Genomic DNA, 19,927 nt, shown 5'->3' on the forward strand with positions numbered 1-19,927 from the left:
CCCAAAACCTCTGGCAATCTGGGCAAGGGGGCGCAAATAAATGTTAAACATCATCGACGAGAGAATGGTTCCCTGCGGTATACCGCATTCTAGTGGATGATGCAGGGAGATCTGCTCACCAATCGCTATCCTTTGTCCCCAACCACAGGAGAACCACTGTAAGGCTACCCCCTGAACTCCAGTGTCGGCAAGGCAGTGAGTCGTAAGTTCATAATCGACCGTGTCAAATGCAGACCATGTCAATTCGACAATGTCAAACTTGCTTTCTTCCTATTAACATGTCACTGCGGACAGATGCCTCATCATGGCCTGGCTCATCTAGCCACCTGCCATGAAGGTTTTACCTGCTCAAACATGAAGGCAAACTCCACTCCCTCTTTTGGAACATTTTCCACATCCAGGAAGCAATACAGTTTGAAATACAGCTGCCAGTGCCCTTCCTCTTCCTCTCCCATGGATCCAGCAAGCCTGCAAGGTGGGAAAGAATCTAATGATTGCCTTGCTCATGGATCAGTTACAAATTGAGGTACACAATGCATTGGCCTCATGAAAGCAACATTGGCCTCATGAAAGCAACACTGGCCACATGAAAGCAACATTGGCCACATGAAAGCAACATGGCAAGTTCTCCCCTCTCCCCTGCTCTAATGCCTAGAAAGATTCAACATGTAGCCCAGCGCCACCAGCTTGGGTGTTTTCCTACCACTGCAAGAACGAGCCAATGACATGGAATGGGGGGGCAGGGAACATCATCATTTGAAAGTGCTTGCTACATGCCAGGGACCTTTAACATTTCTAGGCCCAAAATCTGCCGAGATGAAGCATGGGTTTTAGGCGTCATGTGACAGGAAGAGGGGAAACAAAACTGTAACCTGATGTCAAGGCCAGAACTATGGGCAGCGGACCAAGAGAGATGGGGAGAGCATACCAAAGCTGAGTGCCAGGAGGTGTATCATAGTGAGGAACAGGGCTGAGGGGTACAACCACAGAGGAAGTCTTCTCCACTACTGAGTGACCTTGCCTTGCCATCCGGCCAATGGCCCATCCAGTCCAACACTCTGAGCCACACAGTGGCCCAAAATTTTATATATATATATACACACACACACACACATATACACACACTGTGGCTAATAGCCACTGATGGACCTCTGCTCCATATTTTTATCTAAACCCCTCTTGAAGGTGGCCATGCTTGGGGCCGCCACCACTTCCTGTGGCAGTGAATTCCACCCTTTGGGTGAAGAAGTACTTCCTTTTATCCATTTTAACCTGTATGCTCAGCAATTTCATTGAATGCCCACGAGTTCTTGTATTGTGAGAAAGGGAGAAAAGTACCTCTTTCTCTACTTTCTCTGTCCCATGCATTATCTTGTAAACCTCTATCATGTCACCCCGCAGTCGACGTTTCTCCAAGCTAAAGAGTCCCAAGCGTTTCAACCTTTCTTCATAGGGAAAGTGTTCCAGCCCATTAATCATTCTAGTTGCCCTTTTCTGGACTTTCTCCAATGCTATAATATCCTTTTTGAGGTGCGGCGACAAGAACTGCACACAGTACTCCAAATGAGACCGCACCATCGATTTATACAGGGGCATTATGATACTGGCTGATTTGTTTTCAATTCCCTTCCTAATAATTCCCAGCATGGCGTTGGCCTTTTTTATTGCAAACGCACACTGTCTTGACATTTTCAGTGAGTTATCCACCACGACCCCAAGATCTCTCTCTTGGTCAGTCTCTGCCAGTTCAGAGCTGGAGCAGCAGGTCCTTCCAAAACGCAGCCAAAACTCTCTTTAGAGGTGTTCATGACTCAGCAGATGGAACTCTACAACCCACCTCAGGGTCCCACACCATGGGTTGAAGGCCATTGTCCTGGAGTTTTCAACATGAAAGATGAAGATGCTCCACAAATATTCTATTTTTAAAGGCATCTCTTGTTGGGCATAATATATCGCTCAGCTCTAAGGAGATCATTAGATAGAATTAACTGAAAGACACCACCACTTGGAATATCAGATAAGACTGGAAAGGAACTTTTAAAAAGCCGAAGAGAAAAAGAAGGGTCAAATGAGAGAGAGAGAGAACTCCAAAGCTAGTTTGTTCTGTGAAAATCAACTGACCAGGGCTCCCTGCAAGGGTCATACAGCCAAAAATTTTAACAACAAATTCTACTGGAGCAAAGAAGGAGAGGAATAATCTCATATACTGGACATCTTCCTCCATGGTTGGAGAATGGTCCTTCGCAAAGAGATTTATTGAGGAGAGTTTAGGATAAAAAAAACAAGACCCAGAGGCTTCTGGACATTCTGAAACGCAGCGTTTTTTGTTGACTGGTCAAGCAGACAAGCATATCTCACAGCCATGGAAAGTTGTGCCATCCTGCTCACTACTTCCAGTTCTAGTTCTTGTTTTCTGACACCAAATGTGGCCCTGGTCTTTGAATAAGAGACCCAGAAAATGAGAGCTGAGCCTGGCCCAGGTATTTGGATACTTGGCCAGTTCTAGCAAAAAAAAAAAATGCCACAGAGATCCAAACACTAAGGCTGAATTTGCTCTACACTTCAATTTGTGAAGTATATAAAGGTCTCTGGATTTAGGCTGTGCCCAACGATGCAGTGCTAACGATAATTACTTCTGTAAAGGGACCTACCTCTCAAACTTGGCCAAGACATCAGCCACAATCACCCGACTCTCAATTGCCTTGTCCACATGCTTATTGCGTTCAAAAAGGGCGAACATGTTCCGACTGTCTTCCATGGCCAGTCCTCGGATCAGCTTCTCCACTACCTACCGGGAGAAGAAAGGAGCACCACAAAGTTATGCAGGCTGATTGCAGAAGAATATGCAGCTAAGGTTGAACAGGGGAAGAGAAAGACAGAGACTGCTTTTCCCAGTACTGGCCAGCAGAATTTTTTTTTAAAAAAAAATCTTTCTTTTCTTCTTCCTTGGATACACAGGAAACAAAGATGAGCCGAAAGGGCCTGAATAATGCTAAGGACGCCAGGCAGCTATGTCCACATCACCCCCACAAACCCTGGGCAAACTTGCCCTGCGAGTTCAGCCTTCTGTTTTTACCTCTCCTGCACTGGTATGGGAATTGATGGTGATCTGACAAGAACCCCCTCCATGGCAGTAAACAGTGGTAGTCATCTCCTCCCGTGTGATGAGGGCCTGTATCTCTTCCTGGGAGGGGACAAATTCCCTGCTTTTGGTTCTCTTCAGTGAATCACTGATGAATTGAGAATATCGATCTATTTCTGTGCCTGGGAAGAGGTCTTTTAATCTGGTTGGGAAAAAGATAAAAAGACATTATTGTTCTCCTGTCTGCTGACAGACAAACTTTGAACCAGAATCTTGCGTCATACATATAGCCCTGGAGAGAGGCTAAAGCCCATGCCAAGCCTAGGGAGATTATGTCACTAGTTTAAATCAATATATTAAATTTAGACATCTCTCATTAGAGATTTATTATTTTTCTTCCCCCAGGCTGACATTTATATCCGTTTCCCTCTAAAATCCCAGGGTCAAGTAACAGAAAACGAAAAGTATGGCAGTATAATGAAAGTGGTAGAAAAGTCTAGGGGTTGGTTTGCTTTTTGTTTTTTTGTTTTTTTAAATGCAAAAGCAGTAAAAAAGAGGGGAGGATCCTTCCATGGATCTATACAGTGACTGGTCCTGTTTTAACTTCTTCTGGTGTGTGGAGAATGAATACTGAGGTAGCTGTGCCCATACAGTGTTCCCTCCATCACCTTCTGAGATGGAACTTGAGGTAACGTAGAATTCTCCTGCTGGGGAGGAAAGTGCAACTCATGCAGGTCATCAGCTGCCAGTGGTGAAGGTTCCCAGGGCTGTTGGGCTGTGGCACATGGTTTGTCTGCTTGATCAGCTGACAATAGACCTCATCACGGAGGGGCTTGAGGTCATGGCAGGTCTGCAAGATGCCTTGGATGATGGGGATGGGGTCAGACACCGTCTCAATCTCCTGCAGGGAGTTGAAGATCTTCATAGCTTCGTCTTGGAGGCTGCTGTAGCCCTTCTCTTGCTGCACTGTAAGGGAGGTGGAAGCATACATACAAAATGGGGAGAACATCAGTTTTGCACTGAAACTCCTGAGTGGCAAGCTAGCAGAGAAACGCTTCAAAAAGCAAGCTGGCAGAACAAGAACCAGGCTTACTATGTATTTTGGTCCTCAGAAACTCATGAGGGTATCGTTTGGCCCAAACCTTTAAGGTGAATCATCCCAATCCTTATATTTGGGAAAGAAGCAAGACATTAAACACTTTGTAATGAAGGGTCTTCCAGGTGGTCAAAAGGCAAAACTTCTAGTAAGTCTCACACATACCCACTGGTGTCAAGCAAGAAAACGTAACAACCAAAATGTCATAGAGATCCAAAAGCAGAATTTCTACATCCAAGATACTCCCATCTTTCCTACAATTTTGTCTATCTCCATTACACAGAGGAGAAAGGAAAATTGGCTGACCATTTAGGATAATTTTTTTAAATACAGGATTACTCATGGAAGAATCTAACGGAAAATACAGGTCCATTCTGAAAAGTGAGTTCCACACGTGTGCGTAGCCCTGACGTGTAGCAGGCTGGCCAGACTGGCTGAGCCAGTCATTTGGCAAGCTACGGCTTTGGTGCCAGGAAAATGGGTACATGCCTCCCAACTGTCTGTGGCTTAGACATTCCACATGGAGGCTGGCATACCTACTCATCATTCAGTTCTGTGAATGAACACCTTAGTGATAAAGGCAATCGTTGATAAATGCAAACTGAGGACAGTTGCTGAACTAATGTGTCAGTTAAGAGTTTTAGTCTCAGGAACATTACACAAATGTCTTTAGGCAGCTCAGTAATCACTACAAGCATATGACACATTGTTCCTCGGAACTGTGCAGCCTAGAAATAAAACATTTAGGAAATCTCTCCCGAGCTTACAAAAGGATTCTCTTGCACTGGCCTTCCTTTTATTTTTGTAAGGTAGTTGATCTTACTTACTGTGAAAGACAGAGAGAAAACAAGCAGAGCCAGAGAGGATGTCTATCTATCCTTTTTTTAAACAAGACGTTTGGATAAAGATGCTAGTTCTCTCTCCCTGTCCTCTCATTTGAATTCAAACCTCTAACAAGACACATATTCCGAAACTCCAAAGCCACTTACAGTTGGTCCCAACATCTCCGTAGGGCAGAGGTAACAATGGGGAGTGCAGGGGATGCTGGGTGTATCTTAGGATGGGATTCCTCCGGTAGGTCTGTTCTACCACTTCAGGATTCATGCTGTTTTCCTGAATGGAAAGACAGATGCGTCTTCAGATGGGCTGCCTTTTCCCTCCACATTAAGCAAACATTTTCCCATTCAGTTACAGAGGACTTCTGATAATTTAAGTATATTCGAAGAATTTTGAATATCACAAAACGGCGATGCCATCCAGCAAACGAGACGCTCTCAAGCCCATACATAGGGGCAGAAACAAATTTAGCCAGCGATGCTCTCACTGAGAAATTCTACTGTAAAACTGTAAATATCTTTAATTCCTAAAAATAAAGTTCCTGTTGGCTCAAAATGTTTTTTGGTAACTGAATAAAATGTGTTTCTGCGCCCTTCTATGAACTGTCTGATGCTGTAAAATAATTTATTATTAGATTTGACTGCCCCCACTTTCTGCTGCAATTGGGAGCGTTCAAGATGGCTTACAGTGAATTAAGAAACACAAATAAAAATGTAAAAACGTATCAGCGACAATGGAAGCCTTCCTCCAGCCCTTAGGGTTGCACACATAAATCTCTCAAGGGAGTATTTAACCACATGTGTATGTCAAAAGCCTCAAGCACCAGAAAGCAAATTACTTGATAATTCAGCAGAGGGGTCCCTAGAACATATGAAGGCGTCTTATATCAGAAGATGTTGGTCTATTTAATCTGGTACTATTTACTCTGACTGGCAGGAGATTTAAAGTAGCACTGAAAAGTCTTTTCCAGAACTGAGATAATTTGTTAACTGGCAGTGCCAAGGGCTGAACCTGCAAAGCACATGTTCTGTCACTGTGCTACAGACCTTCCACAGAATCATCACCTTTGGATCATCACACACGTATACATCCTTGTGAGCTCATCTGAATGGAAGGCCTGGGACAAAGAAACCAGCTATGTGCTCCAAGGACTGATAGACACCATCCGTGCACAGTAAATGTCTGCCTAATTATTCCAATATGTGAACACAGACAGATCACAAACTTGGGGGAAGGACAGGCAGAAAGTGGAAGTACAAAATCATTGCCTCTAGAGGAGGGGCCTAAAGGTAGCTCTCACCAACAGGAAGCTCACTGGCTGCTACACTGCAACCACTGCTGGAATTCTGTGGGTCCCCTAAGAGAGATCTCCCCCCCAAAAAAAAGACTGCAACCCTTCCCCCCCAACTCTAGCCTTTAAAAACAAAGTTTTTATTTCATAGGATTTTTCTCTGAGTTGTTCAGCTGATAGCTTTATTTCTGGTGCTCTTCCTAGTCCATGTTCTGTTTTAGGACTGAACTTGCTATCATAATGGGGCAGAGGGAAATAGCTTGGGATATTTTCATTACTCGTTAAGTAACTCTTTTTAAAAGAAAGGCTGCATCTAGGGGGAGCTGAACAGAATAGCTTCCTATCTGTTCTTTCCCTCTTAAATTGGTGAGTCAGGACATCAGATGTCCTACCTAGGACATGAATCAGATTGCAGTTCCCTCTGTTACCTTTAGAGAATTTATCAGAGGTCACACATGATAAAAAAAGAAGTTCAAATATCTATACATAGGGAAACTCTAAAAGGCTATATCCAAAGGCACGGGTGGCCAAATTGTGGCCTGGGAGCCACATGCGGCTCTTTCACATGTATTGTGTGGCTCTTGAAGCCCCCACCATCCTGTCGGCCAGCTTGGAGAAGGCATTTCTCTGTCTAAATCACTTCTCCATGCCAAGCCAGCCAAGCTTGGGGGAAAAAATGCATTTAAAGTTGCTTTCTTTCCATCTCTCCCTCCCACATCTATTCGCCTTCCTTCCTTCTCTCAAACATCCGACGTTCATGTCTTGCGACTCTTAAGCATCTGACTTTAGTCTATGCGGCTCTTATGTTAAGCATGTTTGGACACCCCTGTCCTAAGGGAACAAGGAGGGCTGGTTTTTCCTTACAGCCTTTGAGCAAAAGGGGATACTGGTATTCCCCGCCCCCCCCCCCCCCGCTTACAAGACAAGAAAGGCACTTACTCTAATATCACGAATAAGTTGCTGTGTGGGTGTTTCAATGGGAACTTTGCTGTCAATGACTCCTTGGATGGCAAAGGCCCAGCGCATGGCTTCATTCAGTAGCTTGGTATAAAGGCGGTATGAGTGCTTTCGGCCATGAACGGTGATGTTCCAATAACCTGCCGGCACACGCAGAAATAACTGACGTTCACCCCAGTTTGGAATGATAAGCCACAATTGAGGCAGTTAGGGAGAAAAGTGGGAAGAGGCTATGACCTGATAGCAATAAACACCACGTTTTCATCATGCCGTGCAGCTTTAAGGTGATCCAAACCGACAGGAGTAGCACCTTAAGAGGCAGCCAGAGGAGTCTTTTGGTACCTTTGTGTGCCTCACAGTTCAGCAGCTGGAGAGCCGCCTTAACTCTACTTGACTGGGTCTAAAGCATCATTCAAACAAAAACAAAACACTATTTCTCTCTAAAGCAGAGTCCCCAACCCCGCTGAGCCTGCAACCCCTGCTGGAGTTCTGTGAAAGGATTGGGAGGGTGCCACCAAAAATGACTGCCACAAAATGCTGGGAGGTTCAAAGACAGGCATCCTTCTACAATGGAGGCAGCTGCTTCGGAATGGGCATTCCCTGTAGAGTTAAAACAGATGCCTCCATGGCTCTTCTCAAGCACCTCCTATACAGAGGATGAGGAGGACAGCTTTGGGAAGAAACTGTCTGATTTCAGTTTTCAAACAAGTGGGAGGATTTGCTTCCTTTGCAATCATAGGAAGAGCTGTCCAAGGCTTAATACAAAACAAAGTCTGTCCTTTATGCCACAAAGATGAGGCACGCCTGCCTGGGAAAAGCTCAGCACTTAGCCAGTTAGCCAACTGGCAAGGTGTGTGCAAAGGCTCCTTGGTTTTTTTTTCTGTTCAACTGAAGACTTTTGGATTTTGTTTCCGGGACTCAGGAAACAAGTGGGAGCCAGGAAATGCATTGATAAGTACTGCTGAACCCCAGGCACCATGTTGAACACAGGTGCTGTAAAAGAACCACTGAATTGAATCTTATGGTGTGTGGAGGGGTGAGTTCTAAGCTACTCTTCTGGGTTTACCCACTGTGAGTACAGAACAGAAACCTGACTCTAGTCTGCTGATAAAAAAAAAACAATCAGAGATCTCTATAAGTGCTAATAGTGGTAATCCTTTTAACTGAGGCTGAACTTGGGATTTTCTTCATGCAGATCCTCAGGTAACATACAAATTGGTGCTCCACTCAATTAGAATAGCACACAAAACTTTAAAGAATGTAATAAGCTCTCCTAGAGTACTGTTTCACAGATGCCAGAGGAAGACTCAGCGACCCCCTACTCTTTCCTGTTTCTTACCTGTTTCTTTGAAGACTCGTTCATCAGGCTGGACCACTGAGCAAAGGCTGTTGAGCACAAGAGTCCCAAGCTTGGTGGCTGTGCGCTCGGATGATTTGTAGTAATCAAGGGCAGTGCTAGTCAACACAAACCAGCGTTTCTTCACCTTTAGAGAAGATGTCTTGCTGCTGTTCTGGACCTCCTTATGAAGCCATCCTGACAGGGAAGAGGGCAACAGGAATCAAGGGGCTAGAGGAAAAAGTTAACAGCTAGCCAGTTTGGTGTAGTGGTTAAGTGTGCGGACTCTTATCTGGGAGAACCGGGTTTGATTCCCCACTCCTCCACTTGCACCTGCTGGAATGGTCTTGGGTCAGCCATAGCTCTGGCAGAGGTTGTCCTTGAAAGGGCAGCTGCTGGGAGAGCCCTCTCCAGCCCCACCCACCTCACAGGGTGTCTGTTGTGGAGAAGGAAGAGAGCCAGTTTGGTGGAGAGGTTAAGTGTGCGGACTCTTATCTGGGAGAACCGGGTTTGATTCCCCACTCCTCCACTTGCACCTGCTGGCATGGCCTTGGGTCAGCCATAGCTCTGGCAGAGGTTGTCCTTGAAAGGGCAGCTGCTGTGAGAGCCCTCTCCAGCCCCACCCACCTCACAGGGTGTCTGTTGTGGGGGAGGAAGGGAAAGGAGATTGTGAGCCGCTCTGAGACTCTGTCCTTGAAAGGGCAGCTGCTGTGAGAGCCCTCTCCAGCCCCACCCACCTCACAGGGTGTCTGTTGTGGGGGAGGAAGGGAAAGGAGATTGTAGGCCACTCTGAGCTTCTGTCCTTGAAAGGGCAGCTGCTGTGAGAGCCCTCTCCAGCCCCACCCACCTCACAGGGTGTCTGTTGTGGGGGAGGAAGGGAAAGGAGATTGTAGGCCACTCTGAGCTTCTGTCCTTGAAAGGGCAGCTGCTGTGAGAGCCCTCTCCAGCCCCACCCACCTCACAGGGTGTCTGTTGTGGGGGAGGAAGGTAAAGGAGATTGTGAGCCGCTCTGAGACTCTTTGGAGTGGAGGGCGGGATATAAATCCTATATCTTCTTCTTCTAAGGCCAACTCAGGGTTTGTGGCTGAGGAAAGATTTGAACTGGAAACTCACCAGTTGACACTCTTAGCCAGCTCACACTACATCTGCTTGCATGACCTCTGGCAATGGTGCCTTGAGACAGTATCCTGGTGTTACAGCCACAGATTCAATTATGCAGTCTTTTATTGCCATTTCACTCCCGCGGTGAGGGGTAGTATTTGAATTTTGTGTCAAAAGCACCAAAATATCTGTACCCTTGCCTCTTGTCTTTTTACCTCTCACAAGAAACTCCTGTCCATCAACCCTGGATTCGCCTTTGGGCTTCTGCAAGAGAGAGATCCAGTGGTGCATCTCCTCAGGAATGTCGCTATTGCAATGAATGACGCGGTTTGCTGTAATGATCACAAAAGAATTTGGCCTGCAAAACATAATGAAAGAAGGTTACCTGCCAGACTCTGCTTGATACCTTAGCCCAGATCAAACTACCGCAGTTTTCTCCTTCCCACACACTAGACAGACTTTATATCCTCTTATTCTTACAAATTACATTTTCCAGTTATTGTGGAAGAACATCCTATCCCCAAAGTGTCTACTTTATGTAAATGATGTTGGGAATCAGTCCTAAAATGGCTGACTGACTCCATCTTAGGTAATAGTAATGTTGTTTCTGCAATGTCATGCTGAGTCATGCTGCATCATGGCCCAGCTGTTACCTGTTACTGAGGTAAGGTGGAATGACCTCACCTGTAATTAGGCTTTGTGCTGACTCACAGAGCTGATGCAACCTCTGGTGAGCTTGCATGATTGGTATGGGTATTTAGGGAAGCTCAGTGAGCTTGCTCTGTCTGCCTGTAAGGATTGTGGGTACTGTGAGACTCACCGTCCGGGTGGCAGCGAACACTGCTTGTGTTTATCCTATGCTACTGTGCTTGGATCGTGCTGTGTATACTTACTGGTGTATACTGTTATCTACTGGAGTGTGTACTGATTACTGTGCATGACCTTGGCCTGGCAACGACTCTGAATATTGGATATTGTCCTGGTAAATATATTCTACCATTGCATACAGTTGTCTCTCTTGTCTATTAATTCCTGTGTTTGCCTGTCCCTCTCCTTCAGTGTCTTCTGCTGCGTGCAAATTCTCTAACAAATGAAGCCTCCTTTGGCTACCTTCCAACAACTTCCATTTTTCAATAAACATTCTCTCTCATTCTGTCTGCATGATACATTGCACTTCTATCTAGCTCCCAGCTTGGCCCCAGGATATGCATTAAGAAATCAGCACAATTGTGCCATACAGGGATAGGTGTTTATACAAACCTGGAAGAATTTTTTAAAAAAATATTCAAAAACTGTCATGGGGAGAGTTTTAAATCCTCTCCAAAGTAAAAGTGATATATCTGTTGGAACAAACGATGCTTAGGTGATGTTTTGGATTTGCTGTAGCAATCCCAAATGGCATCCAGTATTGCCTGGGTTGTGCAGGGGACAAGATGAGAGGGAGAGGCGATCATAAACAACTGGAGGAATAGTAGCAGCTCCAGGGGAAACTGGAAAAATAGGTGTGAGGATGGGAAGGAAGATGGCAAAAGGGAAAGGCCCATGAAGGGGAGAGAGAGTGAAGATAGTGTGGAAACCGGGATGCTTGTTGGGGTAATGAGATTCTTCCCAAAGGTCCCCCACTTTTGTGCACATGTACACATATATACTTAGATCTCATATTTCCCAAATCAGATACTGCCTCATGTCTAGCTGCCTGTACAGCAGTGAATGCCCCTATCAAACGGCAAAACAGGTGTCTCATTTCTCCAAAATGTTCACTATAGGAATTCAGCAAAAATGAAATGTAGGAAAAACGGGCTGATCTTTAGATCAGCTAAAGAACAACTCATAAGATTTTCACCAAACTCTGTAGTACCTTGGACAGACCCTTCTATGTACTTTTATGTCTACACAGTTTTATCTGTAGAAATGTATCTGTGTTAGAGAAAATGTACCTCTAGCATTAAAAGAGCCTTGTTTTATTTAGAGTATTTTTAAAGAAATCCAACATTAAGCTAGTATCCTTGATCTTAATATGAACTGAAAGAAACACAATTTTCAGTTAAATTACACAGAAAAACAGATAGCACAAGGCTGTAAGATTGTTCTATTATATTACCTTTCTATCCCAGCCTCTGAGGAACTCAGAGCAAAGTACACCGTCCTCTTGTCCTCCATTTTTATCCTCACAACAAGCCTGTAAGGCTGGTTAAACTGAAGATTAAGCTTTACAGCAGAGAGGGGGGTTAAAACCTAGGTTACTCCAGTCCTAGCTGGATGTTCTACCTACCCTGGTTCTACAACACCACTGGCAACTGGAAGGCCGTATAATGGCTATTTCCAGAAAATTCACCATTCTGAAGGTAGCAAGCAAGAATCAAAAGGTGATAGTGGGGAAGTGAAAGGGCCACAACACCATCATTTAGTGCACTGGCTTGCAGATTCTGAAAAATCCTCAAGAAAAAGCACCCCAAGGCATGGTACTGGGCCATACTGCTCCCATGTAGCAATCCCTTTTCACAGCATACACTACATTTAGCACACAGGGCAGATGCTATAGATAACTGCAAACACTTTGCCCAAACTGAAAGCACCCAGAGCTCCCAAACAGTAACACGCAACTACTAGAATGTACTAAGAGGAAAACAGTTGCTCCAAGAAGTCTCTGGCACTGAAACCATGTTGCTAAAAATAAACCTAGCCATTTGGTATGACAGCTTGGGAGCTATTTATTTTGGCAGAAGGCATTAGGTGGCTGCTTAACTGTTGCATTTATATTTACCCAAATAAACTCCAGGTGAATTTCATATAATATTTCCCCCTCTTATACTACTGTTGGGAGGGAAGGCAGCACGGTACAGCCCCATCTTGTCAGATCTTGGAAGCTAAGCGGGGTCAGTACTTGGAAGGGAGACCACCAAGGAAGGCAGTGGCAAACCGCCTCTGTTCTTACTTGCCTTGAAAGCCCATTCCTGAGGCTGCCGTAATTCAGCTGTGACTTGATTGTGCTTTACACACACACACACACACACGTACGTCACAGTATTGAAAACATTTGAAAATTATAAAATGATTAGCCAATAAATAGGCATAGCCATTGCCTACCTGTCAGGATTGTCGGAAGCACAGACAGAATCGATAAGTCCCACATCCAAAGTTCCCTTTAAGACCGCATAAAAACAAGCATATATATTTAAGCCAGACCCAAACATTCATTTCACTGACTCAAGATTCTATCACATTCTAGCATAACCAACCAGAAACCAAAATGGATATAGGCAGATGAAAAGAAACACAATGCATGCAGGAGGACGCTTGATTCTTAATGGTTGGGGTCATCACATAGGGTGAGCAGATTAACCTCCTACTGCAACAGTGTCCCTGACTGCAATCCCGCCCCCTTTGCTTCTTCTAGCAAAAATGATTGGATGCCTTCATTCCAATGTTGAAAAAGTAAAGCACTGCCCTTGGAGACAACTGTGCCCTTAGATGCTGACACCAGGTGGTTTGGCATGAACTGGGAGATCCCACAGGGAAGAGATGTGTTGCATCCCAGTGCTTCTTACAATACCATTTTCTTCATGGATTCCCCCTCCTCCTATGCCAGAACCCAGCCATTTCCTGGCCTCTGTCAAGCATTCCCCAAAAACAGCTCTCCTACTAGTCTACACATTTATTTTTTATTTATTTTACACATTCCTATCCTGCCTTTCCACCCAACTTAAGGTTCCCAAAGTAGCAAACAGTTCAAACAATTAAATAAAACCTATAAGCACAAAGACAGGGAAGACCTAGTAAAACAAAAAAAGTCTTCAAAACAAAACAAAAAAAAGTCTTCAGAGGTGCTGGCAGAAGCAATGATCAAGGGAGACAGAGAAATCTGCCATGGAAGTGTCAAAGTTTTGGCACCACAACTGATATGGCTCTTCCTCGGCTTGCCACTCCTCTAGCATCAGATGGCTGGGGGCAGCAGAGGCAGGGCCTCTGAACATACTGGAGTGGTTGGTTAGGTTCATACGGCAACAGGTGGTCTTCAAAGTATGCTGGCCTGAAGCTGAACTGGGCTTGAATTTAGAGAGGAAGAAAACTGGGAGCCAGTGAAGATGGAACAAGACCGGAGTGATACAGTCCCTGTGACTCTCTCCAAGCAACATTTTGACTGCAGCATTCTGTACCAATTGTAGCTTTCAGACAGTCTTCAGAGGCAGCCCCATGCAAAGCACTTTGCAGAACTCTAATCTAGATGTCACCAGGGCATTCATCACACTGGCAAGATCTTTTTGTACTGATCCTGCTCTCAGACACGGCGATAGGAGACATGAGAAAACAACCTTCATCAGTTGCCAGACAGCCAGAATACCAGAATACTAACAGCCCAACAGCAATTTCCAGTGAGACTTACACTCTTTTGAGTCCACTGAGTTCAAATTACTTAGAATTTTCTTTATGACTGTACTGTAAAACTTCCTCATCCAGTTCAGACTCCCCCTGATAGCCACTCACCACAGCATTCTTGGGATTGGCTTGTTCATCCTGCATTTCCCTCAGCTGCTGCTCCGTTGCGCTGTGCACACGACTCAGGATGTTAAACCAGTCACTGACAAAAAGACAGAACCGTTTTCAGATGGGTAGTGAAACTTGATTTCTAAGAGCAATCAAGGTGGGGACAACATTCACCTTAATGTTCTGGCATTATTCTCCACGTATATTCAATAAATCAGAGCCTGGATGAATTGTCGTCTTTGGAAACCTTTACAAGGAGCTGACTCATACTGAATTGGACCATCAATTCACAGCATGTTTTGTCTCGAGCATAGTGATCTTGTCCGTCTCTGCTACTAGGGATGGAGCTTTCAGTATACAATGCATAGTCACTATGACTGAGCTGTAGCCCCTCCTTTGCTACAGAGTTGAATGCCAAAGGATGCAAAGAAGTTATCAAAGATTTCAGGTTTTCATGGCTGGCAACATCATTAGGGTTTGTAGAATCTTTCGGGCTCAAGTGCCATGTTCTACTGGAGAAAGTTTTTCTTCCAGACGTTTCGTTCTCAGCTGCGGAGAACATCCTCAGTGGCATTGCAGCCGGAGCAGGCGCTCTGACCTTCTTGGCTGCCGTGCATTGAGTGAGGCCAGGGCTGCTGGAGAGCTGCTATTTCTAGGCTGGAGGGGGAGTGGTGAAAGGGCAATAGGTTTGTGGATGTGCCCATTGTTTGGTGGGGCTTCCTGGAAGGGTAGTGATAAGGAAACTGGCTGTTGAATGTGACCATTGTTCTGTGTTCCAACCCTCCCAGCAATTAACACAGAACAATGGTCACATTCAACAGCCAGTTTCCTTATCACTACCCTTCCAGGAAGCCCCACCAAACAATGGGCACATCCACAAACCTATTGCCCTTCCACCACTCCCCCTCCAGCCTAGAAATAGCAGCTCTCCAGCAGCCCTGACCTCACTCAATGCACAGCAGCCAAGAAGGTCAGAGCGCCTGCTCCGGCTGCAACGCCACTGAGGATGTTCTCCGCAGCCGAGAATGAAACGTCTGGAAGAAAAACTTTCTCCAGCAGAACACGGCACTTGAGCCCGAAAGATTCTACAAACCCTAATGATGCAAAGAAGGTTATGGTTGCTACTCCGCATCAGTAATGGAGCCAAGCATTCAACAGACTCCGTGTAGGCAGAGGGCGTGCTTTTCTTCTGGCTAATGCTGTTCTTAATGTTGCAATGTGAGTTGCAATCAGATGCCACTACAGAGCTTGAAAAGATCAAGAGGACATCAACCTACTAGCCTCTGGCAATTATTTAACTCATGGCAGACAAGAGTACCACAAATGTGGAGCAGATGGGAACACAGAAAGATGACAACAGAATGAAGAGCTCCAGAGAGAATAAGTGACAGGAGCTCAGATGCTTGAAAGGCTTTGATGCTCATACTGATGGTCTCTGACGTCTGGTGATTCTGAACTTTTTCACACAGCCTATGTATTCCGGTATGGAAGCTGGTCAGTTACTGAACAGTAACGGGTTTCTGCTGGCATTTCAGACAGACCCGACTCAGTAACTGGCTGCTACCGGAATACTGTCACCTTTTCACACAGTCCCGCAGCTGTCCCAGTAGTGAGGCATGCCTGAGTCGTTACTAACAAAGAGCAGCTTCTTCCAGTTTTCAACCCCTCCTTCCAGGTTGAAATCGGTATGGGGCACTGTGTGAAATGTCCAGTATCTAATCCGGGAGCAGTTTTCACACCCTTTTTCACCCGCTGGTGCGCAATCTCCGGCTTTTTTTTTTTTTAACGTCGGGCTAAGATCGCTATAGCGCTATAGCGACATATCACAACAGCACCACCATAGGGATGCCTGGGTTCCATTAAGATGCCAGAGATCACCGCCGCTGAAACTTGTTAACTTATCTCAATGGAGCCTAGCCATCTCTATGGTGGTGCTGTTGTGATACGACGCTATAGCGCTATAGCACTATAGCGATCTTTGCCTGACGTTCCAAAAAAAAAAAGTTGGAGATCGCGTGCCGGCAGGCGAAAACGGCTGGCGCTGGTGGAAGCGAGATAAAAGCGGAACAGTGTGAAATGGCTTGCTTCAATCACGGAACCCTACCGGGAAAAAAACATGTGTCTGAAAACTCCCATTCCTGTCTTGGATTACTGCAAGGCGGCACAATACCGACTCCCTTCTGGTTTCCACCGGTAAGTGTGAAAAGGCCCACTGTAACTGTAGCCATGAAGTGCCTAAAACACACTGATGAAGCTGTCTATGCTTTAGACATCCATTTCTGCACCAGTAACACGAGATTTCAGATGGATATATGAATGCCTCCAACTGGAGTTACAGCATCAGGCTGCAAGTTTGTTTTATTTGGGCTCAGGAAGTGTGCAAGTTGTAGTAATAAATTTAAATGGCAGAAGTTGCAAAAAAACCAAGTTCTGTTTCCAGGATAGGGTTAGGAATCTTGACTGAAGATACTTGAGGCACACCTACTTATTCCAGCATCACATACCTGGCATCTTCTGGTGACTCAGCCACTATGTGGTAAACACGATCATTTGTCACAATATCAAGGGCATTCTCCTTCTCATGAATATCCACGATTTCCCTGCGGGGGCAAAAAAAACAGATGGTGAAAACTAGAACAAGGCTGCCTGGCAAAGGCCATACCTTTCAAAGAGGTTCAGAGCTTCCCCTGATCTCACAGAAATACTCTGGTAGCATCAAATAATTAAGCAAAAGTATCCAAAAAGGAGAGGAGTCCCGTGGTGCAGGGTGGTAAAGCTGCAGTACTGCAGTCCAAGCTCTGTTCACAACCTGAGTTTGATCCTGGCGGAAGCTGGGTTCAGATAGCTGGCTCAAGGTTGACTCAGCCTTCCATTCTTCCAAGTTCGGTAAAATGAGTACCCAGCTTGCTTGGGGGTGGGGTGGGGTGGAGTGTAGATGACTGGGGAAGGCAATGGCAAACCACACTGTAAAAAGTCTGCAGTGAAAACATTGTGATGTGACATCACCCCAGAGTCAGAAATGACTGGTGCTTGCACAGGGGACTACCTTTACCTTTTTATCCAAAAAATAAGGAAAGCTATACACTGGGGTGGGGATGTGGATGCAACTTCCAAAACATCATTAACAAAGACAGAAAAGCAGCCTTAAAATTTGGAGAAACAGGGCAGGGGCCAGAGAGGCATCTCATCAGTACCAAATGATCTCAGGTGATCCAAGTATGATGAAAATGGCTGAGAAATAATGCCCAGACAGCTCTGAAGTGCTTTTATTCTTCACACAGAACAGGAAAGTGGAATGTGAAAGTGCTATACCAGAGCTTTCCTGGTATACTTAGCAGCCTGAGACAGCACCATTGGGGTTTTTAAAAGAAATTTCTGTGGCACCTTCACATTTAGGAAGGCTCCTTCCAGGAGGTACTCATCCTCTCACAGCTTCTAGCTCTACGTTCAAGAAGCCTTTGTTCTAAACTCTCCCCTCAGGACCAATTATATATCGTTATTAACCACCAAGGGTCCTGAGGTGCTTGGGAGAAAGGTGGGTATATAAGTATTTTAAAATAAACCATCTTTCATTTCTGGCACCATAACAAAGGCTAGAGAGGAGAATCAAGTCTGGTCAATTGGCTAGCCCTTGTCCTAGGAGTGGAGGTATAAGGGTGTTCCATACTTGGCCTTTCTGATGTCAATCGTCCCTTTGAGCTTCTCTTCACTGTCATTCTCAAAGTACATCAGCTTGGCCTCTCTCAGAACAAACCAGCGCCGCTTCCAGTTCCGTCGAGACAGTGTGGACATGCCCCCTCCTTTCTTGTAAAGCCAGCCTGACTTCAAGGCCTCTTGCTTGGCTCGGAACCACATGAAGGCCTCATTTTTCAGGACGCACCAGCGCCGTCTCCAGGGGTTCATCAAGCCTCCTGCGTGAAGGAAGAGGAGCAGATTTTGTCAAACTATCTGCAGCATCAAAATTGCCTTCCTTCTCTGTAGCACCAGCACTTCACTAAACACCAGTATGATCAAATTCCTGTACTGATCATAGCAGTTCCCTGAAAAAGAAAAGGCCTCCTATATGGGCAGATTGCAAGTTGTATGCTACTAAATGGGGGGATGTAAGGAGCCTACCTAAAAATCAGAGCATATCAGCGTCACCTCTCCTCAACCCCCCAAGTCTTTCAGCTTCATAATGCAAACAGCTAGGATCACCCGGTCCCCAATGGTCACTGGCAGGGGATGGGTAGGTAGGATTGCCAGACCCAGGTTAGAAAACACTTGAGAGATTTGAGGACAGAGCTTGGGGAAGACGGGGACCTCAGTGAGGTACAATACCAGAGTCCACCCTCCAAAGCATCCACGTTTTCCAGGGGTACTGATCTCTGAAGCTGTCTCTCTTCCCATGCACACCCGTTACATTTCCTGACAAGCTGGATCTGGGTTCCCTGCAGTTACACAGCAGATGTGATGGGGAATGGCATTTTTGATCTCTGTCGCCTGGAAATCCCACTCATGGATTGCTGCCTTGACGTGGTGAGAGGGCTTGCGCGGTTCAGTGAGGCTGTGGGCTATGCCATGCAGGGCCACCCAAGATGGACAGGCCACAGCTGAGAACCCAGACAAAATGTGATCCACTGGAGAAGGAAATGGCAAACCACCCCAGTATCCTTGCCAAGAAAACTCCATGGACAGTAACAAAAGACTAAAAGATATGGCGCTGGAAGATGAGCCCCTCAGGTCAGAAGGTGCCCAATATGCTACTGGGGAAGAGCGGAGGGAAAGTCCAAGTAACCACAGAAAGAGTGAAGCGGATGGGCCAAAGCCAAAAGGACGCTCAGCTGTGGATGTGTCTGATGGTGAAAGAACAGTCCGATGCTGCAAAGAACAATACTGCATCGGAACGTGGAATGTAAGATCTATGAATCAAGGTAGTTGGATGTAGTCAAACAAGAGATGGCAAAGCTGAACATCGACATCTTGGGAATCAATGAACTAAAATGGACAGGAATGGGTGAATTTAACTCAGAGGATCACTACATCTATTATTGTGGGCAAGAGTCCCGTAGAAGAAATGGTGTGGCCTTTATAGTTAACAAGACAGTGAGGAAGGCAGTAATGGGATACAATCTCAGAAATGATAGAATGATCTCGGTCGGTATCCAAGGCAAACCATTCAATACCACAGTAATCCAAGTCTATGCCTCAACCACTGATGCAGAAGAGGCTGAAGTGGACCAGTTCTATGAAGATCTACAACACCTTCTAGAATTCACACCAAAAAAAGATGTCCTCCTCATCATAGGGTACTGGAATGCCAAAGTAGGAAGTCAAAAGGTAACTGGAACAACTGACAAGTTTGGCCTTGGAGAACAAAATGAAGCCGGTCAAGGGCTAATAGAGTTTTGTCTAGAGAACAAACTGGTCATAGCAAACACCCTCTTCCAACAACCTAAAAGGCGACTCTACACATGGACATCACCTGATGGGCACCACAGAAATCAGATTGACTATATACTCTGCTATCAAAGATGGAGAAGCTCCTTACAGTCAGCAAAAGCAAGACCTGGAGCTGACTGCAGCTCAGATCATGAGCTACTCATTGCAAAATTCAGGCTAAAACTGAAGAAAACTGGGGAAGCCATTAGGCTATTCAGGTTTGACCTTGATCACATTCCTTATGAATATACAGTGGAGGTGACGAATAGGTTTAAGGAACTAGAGTTGATAAACAGAGTGCCTGAAGAACTATGGATGGAG

At 45.5% G+C, this 19,927-nt stretch overlaps 1 protein-coding gene across 1 annotated transcript in view; it reads right to left on the reverse strand.

The window, feature by feature from the left end:
* The window catches only part of LOC132589054 (unconventional myosin-X-like), a 124,946-nt gene that overhangs the window by 8,646 nt on the left and 96,373 nt on the right, over positions 1-19,927 (reverse strand). The window contains exons 26-37 of the mRNA XM_060261611.1: positions 17,853-18,096; positions 16,690-16,785; positions 14,186-14,279; positions 12,788-12,843; positions 9,916-10,058; positions 8,603-8,797; positions 7,246-7,403; positions 5,168-5,291; positions 3,751-4,048; positions 3,077-3,284; positions 2,652-2,788; positions 345-468 (exon numbers count right to left, since the gene is read on the reverse strand). Coding sequence (XP_060117594.1) covers positions 345-468; positions 2,652-2,788; positions 3,077-3,284; positions 3,751-4,048; positions 5,168-5,291; positions 7,246-7,403; positions 8,603-8,797; positions 9,916-10,058; positions 12,788-12,843; positions 14,186-14,279; positions 16,690-16,785; positions 17,853-18,096 — 1,877 coding nt within the window. The remainder of the gene's footprint in view (positions 1-344; positions 469-2,651; positions 2,789-3,076; positions 3,285-3,750; positions 4,049-5,167; positions 5,292-7,245; positions 7,404-8,602; positions 8,798-9,915; positions 10,059-12,787; positions 12,844-14,185; positions 14,280-16,689; positions 16,786-17,852; positions 18,097-19,927) is intronic.

Source organism: Heteronotia binoei, chromosome 21 (assembly GCF_032191835.1).
Source record: "Heteronotia binoei isolate CCM8104 ecotype False Entrance Well chromosome 21, APGP_CSIRO_Hbin_v1, whole genome shotgun sequence".
NCBI lineage: Eukaryota > Metazoa > Chordata > Lepidosauria > Squamata > Gekkonidae > Heteronotia > Heteronotia binoei.